Below are 25,845 nucleotides of genomic sequence, written 5' to 3'. Positions count from 1 at the left end.
TGGGCATCGCCTCGGACGGCGGCGGGCTCCAGGTAACCGCGCCGATGTGCTGGCCCGCCGAGGAGATCTTATCGGCTTCCCTGGCGAGGGCGCGGGAATCCGTGATCAACGTGCCAGCCAGGGCGAGGCGTACCGGTTGAGGCAGCTGGCGAAGGAACAGCTCGCGGAACAGAAAATCCGGAGAGTGCTCACCGAGCAACGAGAGCATATAGTCCATGCGCTCGGACGGGCGCGTGTCGCCGAGCTCGGGCAGAGCGAGCAGGCGCCGTGCGCGTGCTGCCGGTGAGAGGGCGAAAGCGTCGAGGAGGAGTGTCTTCAGCGCGTCGTATTTGTCAGCAGCCGGCGGGTGCTCGAGGAGGCTCAAGGCGCGGGCCGCGGTGGCGGAACCGAGCGCCGCCACAACATGGTGGAAGCGGGTGTCGTCCGCGGTGATGCCTCGCAGGGCGAACTGAGAGTCCGCCTGAGCGAACCAAACAGCCGCGTGAGCCTCCCAGAAGGTAGGCAGTTTAAGCGTCACTGCCGTATCCATGTCGGTAGGTCACCAATGAAGGAACTGCGCTCCAACGCGAGTCGAAAGAATTGACGCGACCAAAGACGGAATTCGTCCGAGTTGCTTTATTGAAACAAAACAGCTCAGGTATTCTGACAAGCCCGTTTATCGGGCAGCAATATATATACAGTACACATTTATGTCGGGAAGTTTGCCCGGCAAAAGCTATACCGGGCATGCCCGGGTGTCAAGGGCGAGCCTTGGAAAGGCGAGTCTGGACCTGCCCGGGCGTGTTTGGCTGCGGCCTGGCAAGTCGAGGCTGGGCGTACCCGGGCGCTCTGGACGAGCCCTGGAAAGGCGATAGCGGGCATGCCCGGACGCTCTGGGCGAGCCCTGAAAAGGCGATAGCGGGCATGCCCGGACGCTCTGGGCGAGCCCTGAAAAGGCGATAGCGGGCATGCCCGGACGCTCTGGGCGAGCCCTGAAAAGGCGATAGCGGGCATGCCCGGACGCTCTGGGCGAGCCCTGGAAAGGCGAGAGCGGGCATGCCCGGGAAAGACGAGACCGGGCGTGCCCGGGAGGTTCGGGCGTGCCCGGGAACAGTGAGTCCGGGCATGCCCGGGAGAGGCGCGTCTGGCCGTGTTCTGGCCGGTGCAAGGCGATTGTGTGCATCCAGCGGTAACCGCTACACAACCGTTATCGAACAATGTGGGACTTGCTCCACACTGTCTGAACTTTGACCACAGAATAACAGATACTAAAGAGCATAAGATAATGTTTCCCTCGATGTGTGATGATTGCTGATGTGTTTTAATCACTTGCAGGTGACGCAGCTCAAGACGGATTTTCAAAGTAAAGATAACTGCTGGGATGAAGTTGAAATTTGAAGAGGATTTACATATCATCTAACTGAATTGAACCACCAACTATTTTGAGATCAGCGTAGGCCAAAAGGTCAACATAGGCCAAAGGTCAACCACTTTTTTCAAATTTCTAAAATCCTCACTTTTCATCCGATTGACTTGAAATTTGAAAACGATTTACATATCGGATCACTGAATTCAACCACCAACTAATTTTGAGATCAACATCGACCAAATGTCAACATAGGCCAATGGTCAACAAAAACTTCAAATTTCTAAAATCCTCAATTTTCATCCGATTTACTTGGAATATGAATGTGATTTTCATATCGGATCACTGAATTCAACCACCAATTATTTTTGAGATCAACATCGACCAAATGTCAACATAGGCCAAAAGGTCAACAAAGGCCCAAATTTCTAAAATTGTCAATTTTCATCCGATTAACTTAAACTTTGAAGACGATTTGAATATCAGGTCACTGAATTCAACCACGAATTATTTTTGAGGTCAAAAGGATGCTCTACCGAGTGCCATTTTACTTTGTTCTGTTTTGTCAAGTGTCGCTCAATGAGTGATTTTTCATTTGTTTGTTTGTTTGTGAACAAAATATCTCAAAACGTTGTGGATGGATTCGGACAAAATTTGACAGGGATGTAGCATATGTCACAAGGACGAAATGATTAGATTTTGGTGAAGATCCGGATTCGGATCCGGCTACTAGAATTTTAAAGTGATTCTTCACCATTGGTATTTTGGGCCAAAAACGATACATCGCAGGATATCTCAAAAAGTTGTGGACGGATTTGTACGAAACTTGGTGGACCGGTTGGGTGTCTGACAAGTACAAATAGATTAGATTTTGGTGAAGATCTGAATATGGATTCCGATATGAGAATTATATATATATTTAAGTGATTCTTCACCATTGGTATTTTGGGCCAAAAAAGATACATTGCGGGATATCTCAAAAAGTTATGGATGGATTTGGACGAAACTTGGTGGACCGGTTGGGTGTCCGACAAGGAAGAATCGATTTAATTTTGGTGAAGATCTGAATATGGATTCCGATATGAGAATTATTTAATTTCTTTCGTGATTCTTCACCATTGAGTGATGTGGCCAACCAGGCCGAGGTATGCTCTCTACTGAATGCCGTTCTAGTTTTACTGACTGAGAAACATATTTTTGTGTTTCGACAGATGAATGGTTATTTCACATTTTTGGAGAAATTATTGAAGGAGCGGGAAATATCGACACGCATCCATTTAATGCTCCAGGATCTGATAGATCTTCGCACAGTAAGTAATTTTCATCTTACTCAGGTGTGCCAATTCACAATTAATACCTGTCTCAAAGTTCAAACCACCAACCAACGTTCCGGTTCCTTGAGCTCGGTCGTGCTGATCTTTGGACTCCTCCGGTATCCTCAGAGTTCTCGCGATCGCTTTGTCGATTTTTCTGCTGTTTATTTTGCTGTTTATGTGTTTGCTGTGAGCTTGGAGGATTAGTCGGATTTTTGAGGCCTACCCGGTTCCCTCATTAGTCGTTGTGTGTCCAAGATCGTCCTTTCTCTGCACTACCTTTTATTTACACCTTTTCCTTCTCCCAACTTTTTACAGCACGTATTGTCTCGCCCCTCCCATCCTCCCATCCTCCATCTTTTCCTCTCTTTTCCGGACGATGTCACCTTTCTATCCCCATTCTTTTTGTGAAGTGTATCACCAAACTCTTTCACGATCGCTTTCAACCTTTCTCTTTTTTACTCAAATCTGTTTTCACTTAACCTTCAAAGAAAAAGGAATCACTCCTCCCGTACTAAGCAAGTGCTTATATATACCTCCTCCTTCCTCCTTCCGTGTTGTTTAATCCCTTTTATTGCAATTCACTCTTCTTCCTTTTTCAAAGGCTGTTTTCAAATCCCTCTTTCAATCATTCCATTTCAAAAAATAAATCTTACATTTCTTCCCTTCTCCAATCTCTAAACTCACCTTTATATCACCCCTCCTTTAACGTTTTCAAATGTATCTCTGACTTGAAAATCTCAACAACCCCAGTTTGCATTGGATGAATGTGGGAGGAGGCAGATTTGTGGGTGAGTTAAGAGGAAACTTTGGAGGAGGATTGGAGGAGTGAGAGGGGAAACCAAAGCTTTCAGAATCATTGGAATCTCCCGCGATGAAGCCGATTGTGAGGGCCTTTCACTCACTCACCGCAGGCAGGTTGGTGGTCTTTCATTCTTCTACCAACTCCTATCCAGGCTTGCTCCCCCAGCTCTCTCTGTGCTCTGTCCCCCAAATATTCCTGCAGGTCGCACAAGATCTGATAGCAACCCTCTTCTGGTGAAATTGCCAAAATCAAGACTCTCTGCTCACCTTCATCTTTCATTCCTCTTTTCTCCCGGCCTCTGGAACAAACTCCCTCACTCCCTTCAACCCCACTCTTCCCTCCAGGTCTTTAAAACAGCTGTTCACCACCATTTCTTATCTTCACCCATCCAAAACCTTGATCTTTTCTACCCCCGTTAATTCACCCCAGATCCACTTTTTTGAAATGCCAACTTCTTTCCTGGAAGTCCTCGCAGTGTCCATATGTTTTATACCTCTCCCACCGCCCCCTTCCCATGCCCCCCCCCAAAGCCCTCCCCCTCCCCACATCTCCTGATGTCCCTGTTCTCTGCTGTTGTGCTTGTGTGGTTCCCTCTCTCTCCCCATATTGTCTCCCGCTCCCATTATTGTATGTTTTGTGTGATCCTTTTTTTTTGTGATTGTTGTTCGCTCTCACACAAGCCTCGATCTTGTTTACAAGAAAACAAACAAACAAACAAAAAAAACATGACGAGGGAAGGCTACAGCTTTCTACACAAATATCGATGCATAATTGCCTCACTCTTATGCTAACACATACAATATGTAAATAACTATTACTCAGCTTTTAATATTAACCCCTATGAACCATTTCCACAACACTATCATTCTGTCTTTCATCAGAATACTCCCTCAGATCACTCTCCTGAATAAATCCTGTCTTCTCCATTTCTTCTTATAATGGCCACTGTTATTCCAACAATATGATGGGGTTAGCCGGGGGATGTCCGCTCTTCATTAAGGATACCATGGGATCTTTACCGTCCACCAACGAATGCCGGTAGACGGGACGCCCAGTTTAACATCCATCCAAGGGACGGCACACAGATTGAAAGAGAGAGCTTGGAGGTGAGTGTGCTTACCTCGAAGCCATCCTACCAGCCACCTGAACAGATCCTCTCTGTTTCTGATAATTTTTGGCTTAACTAACAATAATGGCCTCGGTTTATTATTTTGGAAGAGGAAAAGCAAGGAAGAGTAAATGAGGAAAAGGGATGAGGAAGAGCAGGAACAATTATTTTGGTGAAACCTCCAACTGCTCATAATGAAGTTTGAGCCTTCAGAGGGAGATAAGAGCTTCATTAGCCCCTGCTGGACTTCGTCCAAAATGGATTCGGTCTCGTCTCGTTATGGATTCGGTCTCGTCCATCAATCCATCTGTCCGTCCGTCTGCAACCATATCTCGGAAGGGTGTGGACCGATTTTGTTCATACTTGACACAAAAACAATACATCATGGTATCCATGTGCACATCATTTTGTTTGGCGATGTGAACAAAGATGGCCAACTGGCGGCCATTTTAGTTGTAAAAAACCCGATGCTGAACACGTCCTCAACCATTTCTCGGACTTGAATTTACCAATGTAGTTCAAACTTGACACACATATCATGAATGATGGCTTCCATGTGCCTGTCATTTATTTTTCAAGATCAGATCCAAAATGGCCGACTTGCAGCCATTTTGCTTCTTAAACGTGACCCCAACCATTTCTTGACATGCGTGGACCGATTTTCTTCAAACTCGGTACAAAGACAATATATGAGAGAATACATATGTAGAACATCTTGGTTTGTAATTCGATCAAAGGTGGCTGACTGGCGACCTTCAACTCTGTACAGCAACATTAGTAAAAGCACGGGAGCTATGACATTTTATGTCTTTTTCTTCTTGTTATTCTTTTGTATGCAGCCTGTGGGTGTTGGTTGCATCATTGCTGGGAGTGCACCTATGCCACTGATGCAGTGCCCCCTGTTTCCAGTAATCGGGTACGGTACTTATTTTACCGACCTTGGAAGGATGACAGGCTGAGTCTCACACCTGGTGCTATTTAACGGTTCAACAGGGGGCTGGAACTCATTACCCTAAGATCTTCAGCCAGTTATCTTAACTGTAAAGCCAACACTGGGCTTACCTGCAAGCTCAATGTTTTATATCCGATAACAATGGAACATGCTCTTCATCTTTTGAAAATCATACTTTTTTCTCGAACTCACAAGCTTTGTCTTTGTTTCTGCAGTTTTGAATGTGGCCGGAAGTACGAACAAAAAAAAAAGGTAAACAAAGAGCGGCCATTGCTGGAGAACTTTCAACAAAAGGAAGTTGCAGAGATGCAACAAGGAGAGTTGAATCCACTAAATTCCACAAATTATCATTATCTTTGCTTCCATTTGAAAAATTATTATTACCTCTGCCACGAAGGTTGTTTTCACCCCTGTCTGTTTGTTTGTTACTTGCGAAAATCGAAGATTTCTCATTATATTGGTTGGTCTTGTGCGTTATTCTGTCTCTGTCTGTCTGTCAGTCTGTCAGTCAGTCTGTCTGTATTCTGTCTGTATTCTGTCTGTATTCTGTCTGTATTCTGTCTGTCAGTCTGTCTGTCTGTTTGAATGTCTGTCAATCGCCTACAGATCACAATTTTCAACCGACATTCACGAAACTTCACCAAACGGTAGAGTTTGTAATAAGCAAGAAGCCTATTGTTTTTGGGGTCAATAGGTCAACAAAGGCCAAAGGTCACCAAATTTGTCAAATTTCTAAAATTCTCAATTTTAATCCAATTGACTTGAAATTTGAAGAGGATTTGCACATATGGTCACTGAATTCAACTACCAAGTATTTTTCAGGTCAACATAGGCCAAAAGGTCAACATTACCAAAAGGTCAACATCGGCCAAATTTCTAAAATCCCCAATTTCCATCCGATTGACTTGAAATTTGAATAGGATATTCATATCAGCGAACTGAATTCAACCACCAACTATTTTTGAGATCAACATAGATCACAAGGTCAACATAGGCCAAATGTCAACCACTTATTTTTAAAGTTTCTAAAATCCTCAATTTTCATCTGATTGACTTGAAATTTGAACATGATTTTCATATCAGCCAACTGAATTGAACCACCAACTATTTTTGAGGTCAACATAGGCCAAAAGGTCAAAGGTCAACAACCATTTCCAATTTTTAAAATCCTCAATTTTCATCAGATTGACTAAATTTGAATAGGATTTTTATGTGAGTGAACTGAATTCGATCAACTATTTTTGAGATCAAAATCGACCAAAAGGTCAACATAGTCCGAAGGTCGACCAACTTTATCAAATTTCTAAAATCCTCAATTTTAATCCGATTGACTTGAAATCTAAATAGGATTTGCATATCTGGTCATTGAAACCAATCATCAACTATTTTTGAGGTCAACATAGGCCAAAAGGTCAACATAGGCCAAATTTCTACAATCCTCACTTTTCATCCGATTAACTTGAAACTTGAAGTGGGGTTTGCATATCTGGTCATTAATTCAACCACAAATTATTTTTGAGGTCATCATAGGCCAACAACTTATTTTAGGAATTTCGCAAGTATCGTGCTGTGCACGACATATTTCCTGCTTGTTTGTGAAGAAGACATCTCAAAAAGTTGTGTACGGATTCAAACGAAATTTGGTAGAGAGGTAGTGTATATGACAAGGACGAAATGATTAGATTTTGGTGAAGATCCAGATTCAGATCTGGCTAGTGGAATTTTTAAAGTGATTCTTCACCATTGAGAGATAGGGCCAAAACCGACATATAGCAGGATGTCTCAGAAAGTTATAGACTGATTTGGACGAAACTTGGAGGACCGGTTGTGTGTGTGACATGGATTAATCGATTCGTTGTTGGTGAAGATCTGAATATTGATTCGGATACGAGAATTATTTAAATTTTAAGTGATTCTTCACCATTGAGAGATTGGGTGAAAAACGATAAAAACCTGATATTTAAAAACGTTATGGACGAGTTATGACGAAACTTGGTGGACGAGTTGGTTAAGTGACAAGAACAAGCCAATTCGATTTTGGTGCAGGTCCGAATCCAGATCAGGCCTATCAGTGGGATACAAAACATAAACTGTTCAGCCTGGCGGAGGTTTGCGCTCTACTGAGTGCCGTTCTCGTCTTTATTGATGTTTCTTCATTATGTTATTTCCATCTCTTCATGACGCAATGTGTTCTATTGCACAGGTCGAGTTGCTTTCACGATTGGACGTGAAGGATGAACAAGTCAATCAGTTCACAGTGAAAAACAAGATCCTTTCAGACGATCTCGAAAAAGTTTCGAACAAGTTGCCAAAAGTACAACTTCAGCTCCAGAAACAACGGCAATGGAATGAGGAAGAACAACAGAAGAACGTTGAGAGCTTCCAACAAGTAAGGAACTGTTATCAAGCATGTGGGACTACAGATGCCAAGATGATGAACATCATGTTCACCTCCACGTGTTCTGATGAGATTGAACACCTCGCAGGGGTCGTGCTGCTAATGAGACATTTACAAATGCAAGACCGTTGTTTGGAATTTGTGAAATTCCATGTGAACCTTCCACCTTTAACCAGAGTTGAATCTAGTTTAGACTTGAGAGGGACACCTCCATAATGTATTGATGTTTTTTGATTGATGATGAGAAGGAGTGCGTAATGGTGAGCTGTGTGGTCTTGAATTTTCTTTCAAACCCGTCACTGGGTTTCTTTCTGGTTATGTAGAATATAAAACAAGAAACTTCGTCGATGACACTGTCATGTTTCTACCTCACAGGTTGATGCACTTTCACAACGATTGGACGTGAAGGATGAACAAGGTAATGAGTTCACAGTGAAAAACAAGGTCCTTTCAGACGAACTCGAAAAAGTTTCGATCAAGTTGCCAAAAGTACAACTTCAGCTCCAGAAACAACGGCAATGGAATGAGGAAGAACAACAGAAGAACGTTGAGAGCTTCCAACAAGTAAGGAACCGTTATCAAGCATGTGGGACTGCAGATGTCAATGGGGTGAACATAATGTTCACCTCCACATGATTTAATGAGTTTTAACACCTCGCAGGGGTCGTGCTCCTTGTGAGACATTTACAAATGGAAGACTATTCATTGGAATGTAGAACAGAAAACAGAAACATTCCTGTCAGTGACACTGTCATGTTTCTGCTGCACAGGTCGAGCTGCTATCTCAGCAGGTGAAATCAACGGATAATCAATTGGATGAGATGACTTCACGGATTGAAGCACTTTCGATGGATCGCTCACACCTGGAGAGCAAATGTTCTGAATTGGAACAGCAGCTCCAGGAACAGCGAACCAAGCAGGAGCAACAGGATGTTGAGTACCGTCAACAAGTAAGCAACCGTTATCGAACAATGTGGGACTTGCTCCACACTGTCTGACCTTTGACCACAAAAGAACAGATACTAAAGAGCATAAGATAATGTTTCCCTCGATGTGCGATGATTGCTGATGTGTTTTAATCACTTGCAGGTGACGCAGCTCAAGACGGATTTTCAAACTAAAGACAACGACTGGGATGAAGTTGAAATTTGAAGAGGATTTTCACATCATCTAACTGAATTGAACCACCAACTATTTTGAGATCAGCGTCGGCCAAAAGGTCAACATAGGCCAAAGGTCAACCACTTTTTTCAAATTTCTAAAATCCTCACTTTTAATCCGATTGACTTGAAATTTGAAAACGATTTACATATCGGATCACGGAATTCAACCACCAACTATTTTTCAAATCAACATAGGCCAAAAGGTCAACATAGGCCAAAGGTCAACAAAAATTTCAAATTTTTTAAATCCTCAATTTTAATCCTATTGAGTTGAAATTTGAATAGGATTTACATATCAGCTAACTCAATTCAACCACCAACTATTTTTGAGATCAGCAAAGGCCAAAAGGTCAATATAGGCCAACGGTCAACAACAATTTCAAATTTCTAAAATCCTCAATTTTCATCCGATTCACTTGAAATTTGAATAGGATTTACATATCAGCTAACTCAATTCAACCACCAATTATTTTTGAGATCAGAATCGGCCAAAAGGTCAACATAGGCCAAAAGATCAACATAGGCCAAAAGGTCAGCAAAGGCCCAAATTTTTAAAATTGTCAATTTTCATCCGATTAACTTAAACTTTGAAGACGATTTGAATATCAGGTCACTGAATTCAACCACGAATTATTTTTGAGGTCAAAAGGATGCTCTACCGAGTGCCATTCTACTTTGTTCTGTTTTGCCAAGTGTCGCTCAATGAGTGATTTTTCATTTGTTTGTTTGTTTGTGAACAAAATATCTCAAAAAGTTGTGGATGGATTCGGACAAAATTTGGCAGGGATGTAGCATATGTCACAAGGACGAAATGATTAGATTTTGGTGAAGATCCGGATTCGGATCCGGCTACTGGAATTTTAAAGTGATTCTTCACCATTGGTATTTTGGGCCAAAAACGATACATCGCAGGATATCTCAAAAAGTTGTGGACGGATTTGGATGAAACTTGGTGGACCGATTGGATGTCCGACAAGGAAGAATCGACTTAATTTTGGTGAAGATCTGAATATGGATTCCGATATGAGAATTATATATATATTTAAATGATTCTTCACCATTGGGAGATAGGGCGAAAAACGATACATTGCGGGCTATCTCAAAAAGTGATGGATGGATTTGGACGAAACCTGGTGGACCGGTTGGATGTCCGACAAGGAAGAATCGACTTAATTTTGGTGAAGATCTGAATATGGATTCCGATATGAGAATTATATATATATTTAAGTGATTCTTCACCATTGGGAGATGGGGCCAAAAACGATACATTGCGGGCTATCTCAAAAAGTGATGGATGGATTTGGACGAAACCTGGTGGACCGGTTGGGTGTCCGACAAGGAAGAATCGACTTAATTTTGGTGAAGATCTGAATATGGATTCCGATATGAGAATTATATATATAATTAAGTGATTCTTCACCATTGAGTGATGTGGCCAACCAGGCCGAGGTATGCTCTCTACTGAATGCCGTTATAGTTTTACTGACTGAGAAACATATTTTTGTGTTTCGACAGATGAATGGTTATTTCACATTTCTGGAGAAATTATTGAAGGAGTGGAAAATATCGACACGCATCCATTTAATGCTCCAGGATCTGATAGATCTTCGCATCGTAAGTGATTTTCATCTTACTCAGGTGTGCCAATTCACAATTTATACCTGTCTCAAAGTTCAAACCACCAACCAACGTTCCGGTTCCTTGAGCTCGGTCGTGCTGTGCTGATCTTTGGACTCCTCCGGTATCCTCAGAGTTCTCGCGATCGCTTTGTCGATTTTTCTGCTGTTTATTTTGCTGTTTAAGTGTTTGCTGTGAGCTTGGAGGATTAGTCGGATTTTTGAGGCCTACCCGGTTCCCTCATTAGTCGTTGTGTGTCGAAGATCGTCCTTTCTCTGCACTACCTTTTATTTTCACCTTTTCCTTCTCCCAACTTTTTACAGCACGTGTTGTCTCGCCCCTCCCATCCTCCTGTCCTCCATATTTTCCTCCTTCTCCGGACGATGTTGTGGCGGACACAAAAGCCCACTGGCGTGGTGACATCATCCCGCGCACCAAGTGGGCAGTGGCCACGCCCGAGGGGTAGGCGTGGCCTCATGATATACACCGGGCGGCCAGCCCGGAGCGGGCCAGTGTTACAGTGAGCTCCTACAATAAAGATGTTTATAAGTTACCGCTTGTCCGCTTCCTCCTTGCTCACAAGCAGCGCGCGTAACGCCGCGCTTTACTGGTGACCCCCTCGACATTGGATCTGCCGGAGCGATCCTTCCACACGCGACGCCATTGCCATGGCCAACTTCGTCAAACTTCCGGAATTTTGGGAGGCTCAGGCCGAAGTCTGGTTCGTCCAGGCTGAAGCCCAATTTCAGCTTCGGCGCCTCACCGGCGATGACACGCGCTATTGCCACGTCGTCGCCTCCCTCGGGCCCGGCACGGCCGCTCGAGTTGTGTCCGTCCTTCGCCACCCACCGGACGGCCACAAGTACGAGGCACTCAAGCGGCTACTCCTAGCCACGTTCGGCCTCACGGACGACGCACGGGCCGACCGCCTCCTGGATCTCCCCGAGCTCGGTGACACGCGCCCGTCGGTCCGAATGGACCATATGCTGTCACTGTTGGGCGACGAAGCCCCCGGTTCTCTATTCCGGGCGCTTTTCCGGCGCCAACTTCCAGCGCAGGTTCGCCTCGCGTTGGCCGGGACCGGGCTAACGGAACCCCGAGCATTGGCAGCCGAGGCGGACAGGTACTTCGCCGCTTCGGACACGCGGGCGAGAGTCGGCGTGGCCGTCACGGCCCTCGAGGCTGATGCTGCTGCCGGGCCTCCTGCTGCTGCCTCCCATGCTGCTGTTCCACAGCATCAGCTTCTACAGCATACGCAGCATGCGTATACGCACCTCGTGAATGCCGCCACGCCCCGCCCACCGCCGCGGTGAAAACCGCCACCGCGGGGAAACCCGCCAACTCCACCGGCCTGGCGGAGCCAGCCGCGCTCCTCCAGCTCCACCACCTGGTGCTGGTTCCACGCCAAGTTCGGCCACGAAGCTCGGCAGTGTCATCCGCCATGCTCCTTCAACAGGTCGGGAAACGCCCGGGCCGGCGCTCAATAGTGGCGATGAGCGCCGGCCGTTCGAGCAGTCTGCTGTTCATAACGGACACCTTCTCCGGGCGCCGTTACCTGTGCGACACGGGAGCGCAGGTGAGTGTCATTCCCGCCGGCACGTCAGACAAGCACGCCGCGGGTGGGGGCCCCGCGCTGCTTGCCGCGAACGGGACGCCCATCCGTACGTATGGAAAACACTGCCTCTCTCTGCGGTTTGGAGGGCAGGTTTTCCAATGGACGTTCGTCATCGCCGACGTGCCCATGGCACTGCTTGGCGCGGACTTCCTGTGCGCTGATGGGCTCCTGGTCGACGTCAAGCGCAGACGTCTTGTCCAGGCCGAGACGTTCAGCTCGCTCACTTGTGCGTTGCCCAGCTCAACGAGCGGCTTGCCAAGCGGCTTGCCGAACGGTTCGGTTCCGGCCACGTTGGTCTGTACGCTTCCGGCAGCGGACGCATTCACCCGCCTCCTCGCCGGCTTCCCGGCCCTCACGTGGCCCACCTTCTCGGCGGGGGCCGTCAAGCACGGGGTGGCCCATCACATCCCCACCGTCGGGCCACCGGTCTACGCCCGGGCACGCCGCCTCGAGCCGACGAAGCTGGCGGTGGCAAAAGCGGGGTTCGCTACCCTGGAGCGACTCGGCATCGTTCGGCGCTCAGAGAGCGCTTGGGCGTCGCCGCTGCACATCGTGCCGAAGCCCGGCGGGGGATGGCGACCGTGCGGGGACTATCGCCGTCTCAATGACGCCACGACTCCCGACCGCTACCCCGTCCCCCACATTCAGGACTTTTCCGCCCGTTTGGCGGGCAGGTCCTTCTTCTCGAAGGTGGACCTCATACGCGGCTACCATCAGGTCCCCGTCAGGCCGGAGGACGTCCCGAAGACGGCGGTCATCACGCCATTCGGACTCTTCGAGTTCCTGCGCATGCCCTTCGGTCTGAAGAATGCGGCTCAGGCGTTCCAGCGACTGATGGACAGCGTCCTGCGCGACTTGGATTTTGTCTACGTCTACCTGGACGATATCCTCGTCGCCAGCGCGTCCCGCGAAGAGCACCTACGCCACCTCCGCACGCTCTTCGAACGCCTGGGCCAGCATGGCCTGATTGTGAACCCCGCAAAGTGCCGGTTCGGCGCCGCCACAATCGATTTTCTGGGGCACCGTGTCACCAGGCACGGAGCCGTCCCCCTGCCGGCCAAGGTGGAGGCGGTGAAGGGGTTTCCGCGCCCCCGCACGATCAGAGGGCTGCAGGAGTTCCTGGGCATGGTGAACTTTTACCATCGGTTCCTGCCCCGTATCGCCCAGCTCCTGCGCCCCCTGCACGAAGCTCTCCGAGGTAAGCCGGGCAAAGGCGACGTTACCTGGACCGAGCAGATGGACACGGCGTTCACGGGCGCGAAGCTCGCCTTGGCTAACGCCACCATGCTCGCGCACCCGGCGCCCGATGCACCGATCGCCCTCACCACTGATGCCTCGGACTACGCGGTGGGCGCGGTGCACGAGCAATGGGTGCGTGGAGCTTGGCAACCGCTGGCGTTCTTTAGCCGGCAGCTTCGCCCGCCCGAACGCCGTTACAGTACCTTCGACCGCGAGTTGCTCGGACTTCACTTGGCGGTCAGGCACTTCCGCCATCTGCTCGAGGGCCGTGCGTTCACTGCCTTCGTCGACCACAAGCCGCTGATCTTCGCGATGGGCAAGGTCACCGAGCCGTGGTCGGCCCGGCAGCAGCGTCACCTCTCGGCCGTGTCCGAGTACACGACGGACATCCAGCACGTCGCGGGGAAGGACAACCCGGTGGCGGATTGCCTTTCCCGGGCCGTCGCCCACGCAGTCCACCTCGGCATCGACTATGCCCGGATGGCAGCGGACCAGGCCGCTGACCCCGACGTCCAGGCCTTGCGGACCGCCGTCACGGGCCTCCGCATCACCGAGGTGCCGTTCGACGGCGCGGGCGTGGCCCTCTTGTGCGACGTCTCCCTCGGGCGTCCTCGCCCCATCGTGCCCGCGGGCTGGCAGCGCCAGGTGTTTGACGCCATCCACGGCCTGTCCCACCCGAGCGCGAGGGCCTCCCAAAGGCTGATCGCCGACAAGTTCGTCTGGCATGGCCTCCGGAAGGCCGTCCGCGGCTGGGCCAGGACGTGCCTCGCGTGCCAGCGCGCCAAGGTGCACCGGCACACCCAGGCCCCGTTGGCCCCGTTCACGGTGCCGGAACGCCGGTTTGACCACGTCCACGTGGACCTGGTGGGACCTCTGCCCCCCTCGCGGGGTTTCACCTACGTCCTCACCATGGTGGACCGCACCACCCGGTGGCCGGAGGCCGTGCCCTTGGCGTCGACAACGGCGGCCGATGTCGCGCAGGCTTTCATCGCCACCTGGGTCGCCCGGTTCGGCGCCCCCTCAGACATCTCATCCGACCGCGGCCCCCAGTTCACCTCGGAGCTCTGGGGGGCGGTTGCGCAGGGGCTCGGGGTCCGGCTGCACCGAACCACGGCCTACCACCCCCAGGCTAACGGCCTGTGTGAGCGATTTCACCGCTCATTGAAGGCCGCGCTCCGGGCCACCCTCCGCGACGGCGGCTGGGTCGACAGCCTCCCCTGGGTCCTGCTGGGCCTCCGGACGGCGCCCAAGGAGGACCTGCGCGCATCCGCGGCGCAGTTGGTCTTCGGGCAACCGCTGCGGGTGCCTGGGGAATTCCTCCCCGACTCCACGGCACCATGGTCCGCGGCACAGCAGCACTCCGCTCTGCAAGAGACCGCCCAGAGGTTCGCCCCGGTGCCAACGGCATGCCACGGGCACCCACCGACGCACGTCGCCCCGGAGCTTCGCGCGGCGGAGTACGTCTTCGTCCGCCACGATGCCCATCGGACACCACTGCGGCCCCCGTACGACGGGCCTTTCCGCGTGCTGGAGACCGGGGCGAAGCACTTCACCCTGGACATCGGCGGTACTCCTGACCGCGTTTCGGTAGACCGCCTCAAGCCGGCCCACCTCGATGTGGACCATCCACCGCCAGTGGCCCGACCCCCACGTCGGGGCCGCCCTCCTGCGGGCGGACCACCGGCACCGCCCAGCCCCGCCGCCACGCCGCCCCCCGGTCCTGCACCCATCCCAGGGGCAGCCAGGGGCATCCCACCTGGCATCCCTGCACCCCGGACGCCGCCGATCGCCAGGGGGCGCTTCGGCCGGGTCATTCGTCTGCCCTGCAAACTGGCCCTCCAGGTGCGCGGGAATTCTGGGGGGGCGCGTGTGGCGGACACAAAAGCCCACTGGCGTGGTGACATCATCCCGCGCACCAAGTGGGCGGTGGCCACGCCCGAGGGGTGGGCGGTGGCCACGCCCGAGGGGTAGGCGTGGCCTCATGATATACACCGGGCGCCCAGCCCGGAGCGGGCCAGTGTTACAGTGAGCTCCTACAATAAAGATGTTTATAAGTTACCGCTTGTCCGCTTCCTCCTTGCTCACAAGCAGCGCGCGTAACGCCGCGCTTTAATGTCACCTTTCTATCCCCATTCTTTTTGTGAAGTGCATCACCAAACTCTTTCACGATCGCTTTCAACCTTTCTCTTTTTTACTCAAATCTGTTTTCACTTAACATTCAAAGAAAAAGGAATCACTCCTCCCGTACTAAGCAAGTGCTTATATATACCTCCTCCTTCCTCCTTCCGTGTTGTTTAATCCCTTTTATTGCAATTCACTCTTCTTCCTTTTTCAAAGGCTGTTTTCAAATCCCTCTTTCAATCATTCCATTTCAAAAAATAAATCTTACATTTCTTCCCTTCTCCAATCTCTAAACTCACCTTTATATCACCCCTCCTTTAACGTTTTCAAATGTATCTCTGACTTGAAAATCTCAACAACCCCAGTTTGCATTGGATGAATGTGGGAGGAGGCAGATTTGTGGGTGAGTTAAGAGGAAACTTTGGAGGAGGATTGGAGGAGTGAGAGGGGAGATTTGAAGGGAAGGGGGAGGGGTGAGGGTGGAGTTTTTAAAGGGGAGGTGTTAAGGGGGGGTTGAAGGTGGAGGGGTGAGGGTGGAGTTTTTAAGGGGAGGTGTTAAGGGGGGTCTAAGGGGAAGGGGGAGGGGTGAGGGTGGAGTTTTTAAGGGGAGGTGTTAAGGGGGGTCGAAGGGGGAGGGGGAGGGGTGAGGGTGGAGTTTTTAAGGGGAGGTGTTCAGGGGGGGTTTAAGGGGAAGGGGGAGGGGTGAGGGTGGAGTTTTTAGGGGGAGTTGAAGGTGGAGAGGTGAGGGTGGAGTTTTTCAGGGGAGGGTGATGGGGGAGTTTGAAGGGGAGGGGTTGGGGGGGAGTTCTGAAGGAGAGGGTGGAGATTTGAATGGGAGGGTTGGGGGGGAGATTTGAAGGGGAGAGGTGTGGGGGCGACAGTTTTGAAGGGGAGGGAAGAGCGGGAGAAATTAAGGGGAGGGGTGTGGGGGGGAGGGAAGAGGGGGAGAAATGAAGGGGAGGGGTGAGGGGGGTTTTGAAAGGGAGAGGTAGTGATGGAATGGGGATAGGAGGGAGTGGAGGGAGTGGACATGGAGTGGGACGCTGGTAAGAGATAGGGTTCGTAGGAGAGGAGGGAATAGACAGGGAAGGGGTTGACACTGAAGATGTACAAAAGGAGCAATTAATGAAATACAACCATCTCTCTTCCAAATCATTCCTCCACCTCCGATCCTCTACCCCACCTCATATTATTCATCACTGTGCCTCGTCACATCACCACCTAGCCTTTGGTCCTCCTCATCCTGCCCTTTCTTCCAGCTCTCTTCCTCACTTCACCACATCCTCATGAGTACCTCTGTCTACGGTTCCCCTCCACTTCCACCTCTTGTTTATGTGTGTTGTACCGTCCACCAAACAGTGATGACTCCATTTACATCTCGCTGTCCGCCAACATGGACCAACTTCTATCCACTCATCCCAACTCTCTTTTCCTCATACTGTCGTGACCAAAAATATTGGTACCTTTGCACTTTTTTCAAATAATGTCTCAAACCACCTAACTTGTGAAATTCCAATACATCTCGTGCAGGAAATTGTTGAAATTTAAAAAATCTTTTGGTATCTACATACAGTATGTATTTCTTTGGTTTACAATGGAACAAAACAAAAAAAAAGCTGAAAAATTACGAAATCTTAGCTTATCCCACAGAAATCCTAAAATGGCCCAGACAATATTATTGGCACCTTTTAGAGGTTGTTAGAAATAATTAGATTTCAAACAGGTGTTTCTCCTTTACTTTGGAATTGAACTCACCTATGGCATTAATTATTCCTTTAAAAAAGTAACTGAACTCACCTGCAATATAAGAATCACTCATTAAACCAGTTTGAATGGAGAAAAGGAGTCATTTTGCTGTTTTGTGTCACTGTGTGCACCGCGATGAGGATGGAGAAAAGAAATAATACCAGAGAATTGTCTGAGGAGGTCAGACACAAGATTGTAGCAAAGCATGGACAATCTCAAGGCTACAAGTCCATCGCCAGAGACCTTGATGTTAATGTGTCCACTGTACGGAATGTTATCAGGAAGTTTAAGGCCCATGGCACTGTAGCCAACCTCCCTGGAGGTGGCCACAAGAGAAACTTTGATCGAATATTGCAGCGAAGGATTGTTCGAATGATGGAGAAAGCACCTCGATCAACTGTCAAACAGATTCAAGCTGACCTTTAGACACAAGTTACGATAGTTTCAACTCGCACCATCTGTCGCCAACTCAATGAAAGGGGGTTCTATGGTAGGAGACCCAGGAGGACCCCACTGCTGAGAGAGAGACAAGAAAGCCCGACTGGAGTTTGCCAAAACACACTTGAACAAGTCAAAAAAATCCTTCTGGGATAATGTCCTGTGCACAAATTAGAACTTTTTGGTAAAGCCAAAATTTTACAGAATATATCATTATATATATATTTTCATTTCATTTTTTTCATTTTTACATTTTTACAATTTTTCATTTCATTTTTACACAAAATTTTTCATTTCTGTTTACAGAAAACAAAATGAAGCCTTCAAAGAAAAAAACACCTTCCCTGCAGTCAAACATCACCGAACCTCTTTTATGTTTGACTGTAGGAATGAATGAGATGAATGAATGAATGAATGATCGTTGTTTTTTTATTTGTTTTTTTCTATAAATGGCCGAAACAAAACGATCATTCATTCATTCATTCATTCCTACAGTCAAACACAGAAGAGGTTCAGTGATGTTTTGGTGTTGCTCTGCTGCCTCTGGCACTGGGTGCCTTGAGTGTGTGCATGGTATGGTGAAAATCAAGGATGTCCACAGAAAAAACTCCAACGTGAGCTTTTATTCACTCGAATGCAACACATCTGGAGGGAAGAATATAAGGCACAAATAAGCAAACATTCCCAGACAACCTTCATTAATGCTGAGGCAATGCAAAGACAATGCGAGTACACAGGCATGTCATTAGCATCCTTACCAACTTGGAGACCACAACAGCAGAAATGAAATCCCTCCTCGCTTACAGGTAGTTTATAAGCTGTCCCCAAGACGCGCGGTCGATTCAGGGACTGCATCATCAGTAATATATTCAGGGAGGAGGGCACTGCTCGGAGATGCAACCCACAATTTCAGATCATTAACCCACCATTAAAGTTTCAGCCAGAACGCAAGACTAACAGTATAAATGCATAAAATATAAAGCAAGCAATCATGTCAACTGCAGTCGGTATCCCACCAACTCGTCACAATCCCAAGCGTTGGGGTCGACGACATTCCCAGCCGGTGCGAGTACTTTAGCTAACCGAACCGCACTCGATCACGGGAGCTGTCGGACAAGGCGAATCAGGAGAAGCTACCCCAGCATTCTCCATCTGTCATGGCACATTGTCACCCGCCGCCCGATCCGGCCTTGGGGTTCCCGGCACGGACACCTCAACTTCGGCGATCGGATCCACGGTGCCCCTGTCATGACGGAGCCCCTCACCCTCGGGCCTTTCCCCGCACGGCGCTAAATGTTTGACCGACACGGTCGACAAACGGCCATCCTTCAACCAAACGGTCGCGTACTGTGGATTCACCTGCACATGTTGCACCAAATCTATGGTCGGTTCGTACTTGCTCTGTCGTACCGTCCGCTTCAGATACGCGGGGCCTAAATCGACAAGTCAACCGGGCAGCGACTGTCCGCTGGCAAACTGTCCGCCGACTGTCCGCCGACTGTCCGCCTCGACAGCGACTGTCCGCCGACTGTCCAACGGCAAAATAACGTTCGTGCGAAGTTTATTTCTTAGCCGTGCATAGTAACATACAAAGGGCGTGTAATGCTTCAGGCACCGCTTGGGGCCATTGGTGCAGCCCCATCGACTGTGTACGCAATCGCATCATGACGGCCTTCCAGATTCCACCATTAAATCGTTCCACCTGGCCATTCCCCTCAGGATGATAGGGAGTAGTTTGGCTGGCGGCGATCCCCAGCCCCACGAGGAAGGTCCGTACCTCCTGAGACATAAACGCAGCACCACGATCGGAATGCACGAACCCGGATACCGGAACATGACAAACAGCTGACACAGGCAGCGAATGACCGTGGCGGAGGACATGTCCGAGCACGGAAATGCGAACGGAAAACATGAATACTCATCAACTACGGTCAACATGTAACGTAGAGTGCTCTGCGTGGGTAAGGCCTTAAAATCAATGCTTAGCCGTTCCCACGGTCGACTCGCTTGAATGAGAGTCCCAACTGGCGGCTTATAGAACCGCGGCTTCAACTCGGCGCATACCGAGCACCGAGCACATTCGACATAGGCGTCTGATGTCCTCAATCGAAAAGGGTAAGTTGCGGCAGCGTCCAAAATGAGCAAGGCGAGTTACCCCTGGATGGCACAACGAATCATTAATGCGCTTCAGATCCTCCGAAGTCATGCCGTCGCAAATCGATGGGCGAGATAGCGCGTCGGCGGCTACATTTTCGCTCCCGGGTCGATAGATTTTGTTATAACAGTAGTCAGCTAATTCGACCCGCCATCGAGATATTTTCTCATTTTTAATGCGTTGAGGGTGCTTATGGCCGTTCATTCATTCATATTTGTTGGTCCATCAGGAGATCGAATTTCCGGCCTAACAGCAAGTGGCGCCACCGTCTGACAGACTCCACGACTGCGTAATCTTCTTTTTCTATCGCAGAGTGTTTGCGTTTGCTCGAGGTCAATGTCCTGGAGAAGAACGCCACAGGCTTACCCCCTTGGGTGAGGGTGGCTGCGATAGCACAGTCGGAGCCGTCTGTCTCAACGGGAAATGGAATGTTGTCATCAATAGAATGTTTACAGGCCCCTGCGATATCCTCCTTCAGAAGTTGAAAGGCATCCTGGGCGTCCTGCATCAGAGGGAAGGCTTTGCAGTCCACCAAAGGCTTTTTTTTCTCCGAGTAGCCTTGGACCCACATCGAGTGATGTGCGAAAAGCCCGAGGCTCTGCCTCAGGGACGCGCGATCACACGGTGCCGCCATTTCTGGCAGAGGCCGAAGGCGCTCGGCATCAGGTTTTATCTCCCCGCCGGTCACTGTGTACCCCAGGAGGTCGATTGTTTTGGTAGCATAGTGGCACTTCTCCTTATTGAAGGTCAAATTGTAACGACGTGCCACCTCCAAGAATTGTTTAAAGATCGCGTCATGCCCCTTCTGAGTATGTCCGCAGACCGTCACGTTATCCACGTAAACGAAGATGTCTTTCAGTTTCACTTTTACGAAGATGTCATCTATTGCGCGTTGTAAACATGCCATGCCATTATTGACCCCAAACGGGATTCGATGAAATTGATACAACCTTTGTCCCGGATTGGAACCTGGTATAGGCCCTATCCGACTCCCTGATAGGTATCTGATGATATGCGGATTTGAGGTCGAAGGTACTGAAGACCCTATACTTAGCCACTTCTCTGACTAGGTCGTCTATTTTCGGCAAGAGATACGCATCTAATTGCGTAAATTGATTTATAGTCTGACAGTAATCGACGACTAATCTTTTTCTGTGATTTTCATTGTGCACATGTACCTGTGCTCTCCACGGAGATCTACTCAATTTGATAATGCCCTCGCAGAGCATACGCTTAGTCTCATCTACGATATAGAGGGCATCAGCGCGGGTATACCTCCGCGACTTCACGGTGAGGAGTCTGCAATCGGCAGTTAGGCTAGGGAACAGACCCGGGGGTTCTATAGCCATCTCGGCTAGACCGCATACCGAGAGTGTGTTTTCCCCTTCCCCAAAACGCATTTCCAAATGTCCGTGTCTGCGCAGGAAGTCATGACCCAGCAGCACATCGGTGCACAAATTGGGCATTACCGCGAGTCGAACATCGGCATATAACTTATCATTGACTACCAGTTTGAGAGAACACACGCCTTTGGTTCGAACACACAGTCCCGCTGAGGCCAGGTAGATGCGGCGGGTATCCGATCCCACCGCCCAGCCATATCGTTGTACCAACGTTTGGATGACAAAACCAGAGCTGCTCCCTGTGTCAACAAGTGCCTCCGCAGGGATTCCTTCCACAAGCACAGGCAATACGGCGCTGCGCAATCTGCGCGATATCCCCGGATGTCCGAAACGTGCCGTTTGTGAGGTGTTTGTCTCCACGAGGGTCGAGCGCCGTGTTTTCGCCGCCCGGCAAACCTTGGCGGTGACTTTTCCTCCTGCAATTATGACAATCGCAATTCCTCGCAGGGCAAGACACGCGAGGGTGTCTCTTGTTACTGCAAAAGTAACATTTTGCATTCTCCACGGCGTTCGGGTTTCCGTCATCTCCCGAACTCGGCAAAGCCAGCGCGGCTTCGGGAGACACTGCGAGGGACCGATCGGTTGGTGCCTCTGGCTCCGGGCACGCCTTGGCAATGGCCCCCGCCGTGAGAAAGGCTCCACTGTACGCCTCCGCACGAGTTGTCGCCAGCTGTAGTACGTGAGCCTTGTCGCACGCTTGTTGGAAAGTTAATGTGGCTTCCTCACGCAACCGCAACCCGATTGCTGGTGAGGCGATTCCCGCCACTAAGGCATCCCGCATTAAGTCATCGGTCAACTCCTCAACCGTTCGGGTTTCCATCAAACAATCTTTCCCCAGGCGTGATACGCCACTCCTGGAAATAATGCTCCTGGCTCTCCGATGGGTCTTAATGCCGGGTAGCGAGCATGTGCCTGCCATACAACACGCTTTGTTGCTTGTCGAAGATGCCTCGCAACGTTGCAACGGCGTCATCATATGTGACACATTGGGATATGTAACCAAAAACAATATCACTGACGTGATAGGTCAGAATCGAAAGCCTCTGCGGCTCGGAGAGATCTGGAACCACTGCGATGTAATTCTGGAGAAAGCTGTACCAATGGGCCCATTGGTCTGCGGCGTTCGTTGCCTGAGGGTCGCCCGAGAAGACCTCGAGGCGCAGCAGGTTCTCCATTGCTCCAAGCGTAGAATTCGGAGTGAATAAAAATGTGGTGAAAATCAAGGATGTCCACAGAAAAAAAGTCCAACGTGAGCTTTTATTCACTCGAATGCAACACATCTAAAGGGAAGCATATAAGGCACTAATAAGCAAGGATACCCAGGCAACCTTCATTAATGCTGAGGCAATGCAGAGACAATACGAGTACATAGGCATGTCATTAGCGTCCATACCAACTTGGAGACCAACAACAGCAGAAATAAAATCCCTCCTCGCTTACAGGTTGTTTAAGCCATCCCCACGACGCGCGGTCGATTCAGGGACTGCATCATCAGTAATGTATTCAGAAAGGAGGGCACTGCTCGGAGATGCAACCCACAATTTCATATCACATGGCATCATGAAATCAGGAGATTACCAAGGCATTTTGGAGCGCAATGTTCAACCCAGTGTCAGAAAGCTGGGTCTCTGTCGAAGGTAATGGGTCTTGCAGCGGGACAATGACCCCAAACACACTTCAAAAATCACCCAGGATTGGTTCAAGACAAAACGCTGGACTGTTCTGAAGTGGCCAGCAATGAGTCCAGATCGAAATCCCATTGAACACCTGTGGGAGATCTGAAAACAGCAGTTAGGAGAAGGCACCCTTCAAATCTGGGAGAACTGGAGCAGTTGGCACAATAAGAGTGGGCCAAACTGCCAGTAGGGAGGTGTAGGAAGCTCATTCATGGCTATAGGAAGCGCTTGACTGCAGTTATTTTGTCCAAAGGCTGTGCTAACAAATATGAAGTCTCGGGTGTTCATAATTTTGTCAATACCATTTCTTTTTTTTCTGATTTAAAAGGATATATTAAGTATATAATATATTCATTTAAAAGGATATATCCCACTCCTCCCTTCAAGTCTTCAAAACACCTGCTCACTACCATCTCTCATCTTCCCCCATCCAAAACCTTGATCTTTTCTACCCCGTCAAAATACTCCAAATCCACCTCAGTCAAATTCCGTGTTCCTTTCTAAAAGTCCTCGTAGTATCCATCTTGTTTATCCCATGTACCTCACCCCAGCCCTCTCCCTTCCACAGATCTCCTGCTGTCCCTGTTCCCTGCTGTTGTTGTGCTTCCCTCTCTCTCCCCCTCTTGTCTCCTGCTCCCTTTATCATATGTTCTATGTGTTAGCCCTTATACGAGCCACGACATTGTATGCAAAAAAACAACAACAAAGAAACAAACAAAAAAAAACATCTGCATCGATAACTGCGTGTATGCTCTTCCCTTTCTCAGCATAAATGGATTCCACATCAAGAGGTAGAGCGACCAAAGTACCTTCGGATGATACGTGAGGAAGCTTGTGCAGAACAACAGCGATGAAGATCACACCATAACATGAAGTTACCACCTGCTGTTATTTTATTCTCCAAAATATTCCCATTTGCCAACGATGTGTGTAGATCAACAAACATTATCACTCATGGGGTCACCCGTGGGGATCCCACGGGCATGGACGTGTGTGACATTTTGAGTTAGATGCTGCACATGCACATTCAGTTTCACAATACACACACAAACACACACACACACACACACACACACACATGCACACACTCATACACACACATGTACACGAGACATGCATACACATATTCACACACACACACACACACACACACACACATATATACACATACACACACATATATACACATATACACACACACACATGTACACGACACATGCATACACACATATTCACACACACACACACACATATATATATATACACATACACACACGCACACATATATATACACAAATAATTAAGTTAAGCACCCCCCCCGTTTTTTTACAACCTCGCACATTACAAGTTTGTTGTCGTCAAAACAGTGTAATATACCCATGATATTGCTATATTTTCTGGAGAAGTGATATTATGGTCACATAAAAACATAACAATCATGCCGTTTTCAATATTTTATTCTGAATAATTTAAGGTGAAATTTTTTGGGAATTTTAGGCATATTTTCACCTCAATTTAAGTATGGAGCTATAGGTCCATCACGGACAGTGTGGATGACGTTTATGTTTTCTAACGTACAGTCATTGTTCTGAGAAGACCTCTAGCGATCTTTGCGTCAATAACGTGTGTAGGACCCACGTGATCGTGCTGCACCAGCGATGGGCGTCACAGATGAGTGCACTCATCTGCATTTCATCAATGGATAATTGCTAATGTCATACCAATCATTATTTGATCTCACATACCTTAGAATATATGCCAATGTATACATATACACAAAGAATATATATTAGGGGGTGCTTACCTTAATTCGTTGTGTAGGGGTGCTTAACTTAATTCTTTGTGTATATGTATATATATATATATATATATATATATATATATATATATATATATATATATATATACACACACACATATATATTTACACAAAAACATACACACAAACACACACACATGTACACCGACACACATCCCACATGTATATACCCCACATCCCACATGTATATACATGTTTAAAGTGTACGTGCACTTCCCCTGCCCCCACCCGGCAACGCGGGGTATTTCTGCTGGTAACTAATAAAATAAAAACGAAGAAATATCTCTTGGTGATTTCCTGAAACTCGGTGAAATTCGATGACATTCGCTCGGTGAATTCACTCGGTTTCTCAGTGAAAATTTTCCTTTGGGCGGTGTATAATTGCTCCAAACGAAATATCTCTCAGCAATTTCCCGTCTGTTAAATTATTTATTTTACATAAGTGAATGACATGTCCATGCACACATGAAATGGAGTTTGTTTATGCACACGTGAAATGAACACGTGAACCTTTACTTCCGGATAATAATGTTGAATGAAATGAGAATGAAGAAATATATGTCGGCATCATTGTTGACGTTTTTGTGATGACTGTCATCAAACGGAAAAGTAATATATCTTAACGGAAAATAAAAAGCGAATTTTTTATATATGTCGACATATTGCCGTCTGTGTCATGTTGGGCGGTGTATGATACATCATGGCGCGATTTCTTTTTAATATATCTCTGCATTTTCCTGCGTGTGCGTGAATGTTCTCAATTATTGCTGACGAGTCTAAAACCATTGATAAAAATGAAATCAGATGGTGAGTTAGATTGGAGATAAAGGCATGAGAGAGACTCAATGGCCTTGAAATTACAGGCCTTTGAGAATTCATTTCGTTCTATAAACGGAAACTTTCATGGGATTTTATTCCCGTTTTTTTTCAAC

At 48.4% G+C, this 25,845-nt stretch overlaps 1 protein-coding gene across 2 annotated transcripts; it reads left to right on the top strand.

The window, feature by feature from the left end:
* The first annotated feature begins 8,632 nt into the window (after positions 1-8,632).
* On the top strand, positions 8,633-25,561 carry LOC137436672 (eukaryotic translation initiation factor 4 gamma 1-like). 2 transcript variants are annotated; one of them, XR_010986340.2, is made up of 4 exons: positions 8,633-8,871; positions 9,011-9,157; positions 10,600-10,698; positions 23,862-25,561. XR_010986340.2 is itself a non-coding variant. In XM_078786674.1 (3 exons), the coding sequence occupies exons 1-3, from the start codon at positions 8,743-8,745 to the stop codon at positions 23,946-23,948; spliced, it is 315 nt and encodes a 104-aa protein (XP_078642800.1). In that variant the 5' UTR covers positions 8,670-8,742; the 3' UTR covers positions 23,949-25,561. The 2 variants fall into 2 exon arrangements, 1 of the variants encoding a protein (XP_078642800.1); XM_078786674.1 differs by lacking the exon at positions 9,011-9,157 and having other exon boundaries at positions 8,670-8,871.
* Positions 25,562-25,845: the final 284 nt, after the last annotated feature.

This window comes from Myxine glutinosa, chromosome 11 (assembly GCF_964187855.1).
Source record: "Myxine glutinosa chromosome 11, kmMyxGlut1.1, whole genome shotgun sequence".
NCBI classification, from domain to species: Eukaryota; Metazoa; Chordata; class Myxini; order Myxiniformes; family Myxinidae; genus Myxine; species Myxine glutinosa.
This window is presented reverse-complemented; position numbering and strand designations above follow the sequence as displayed.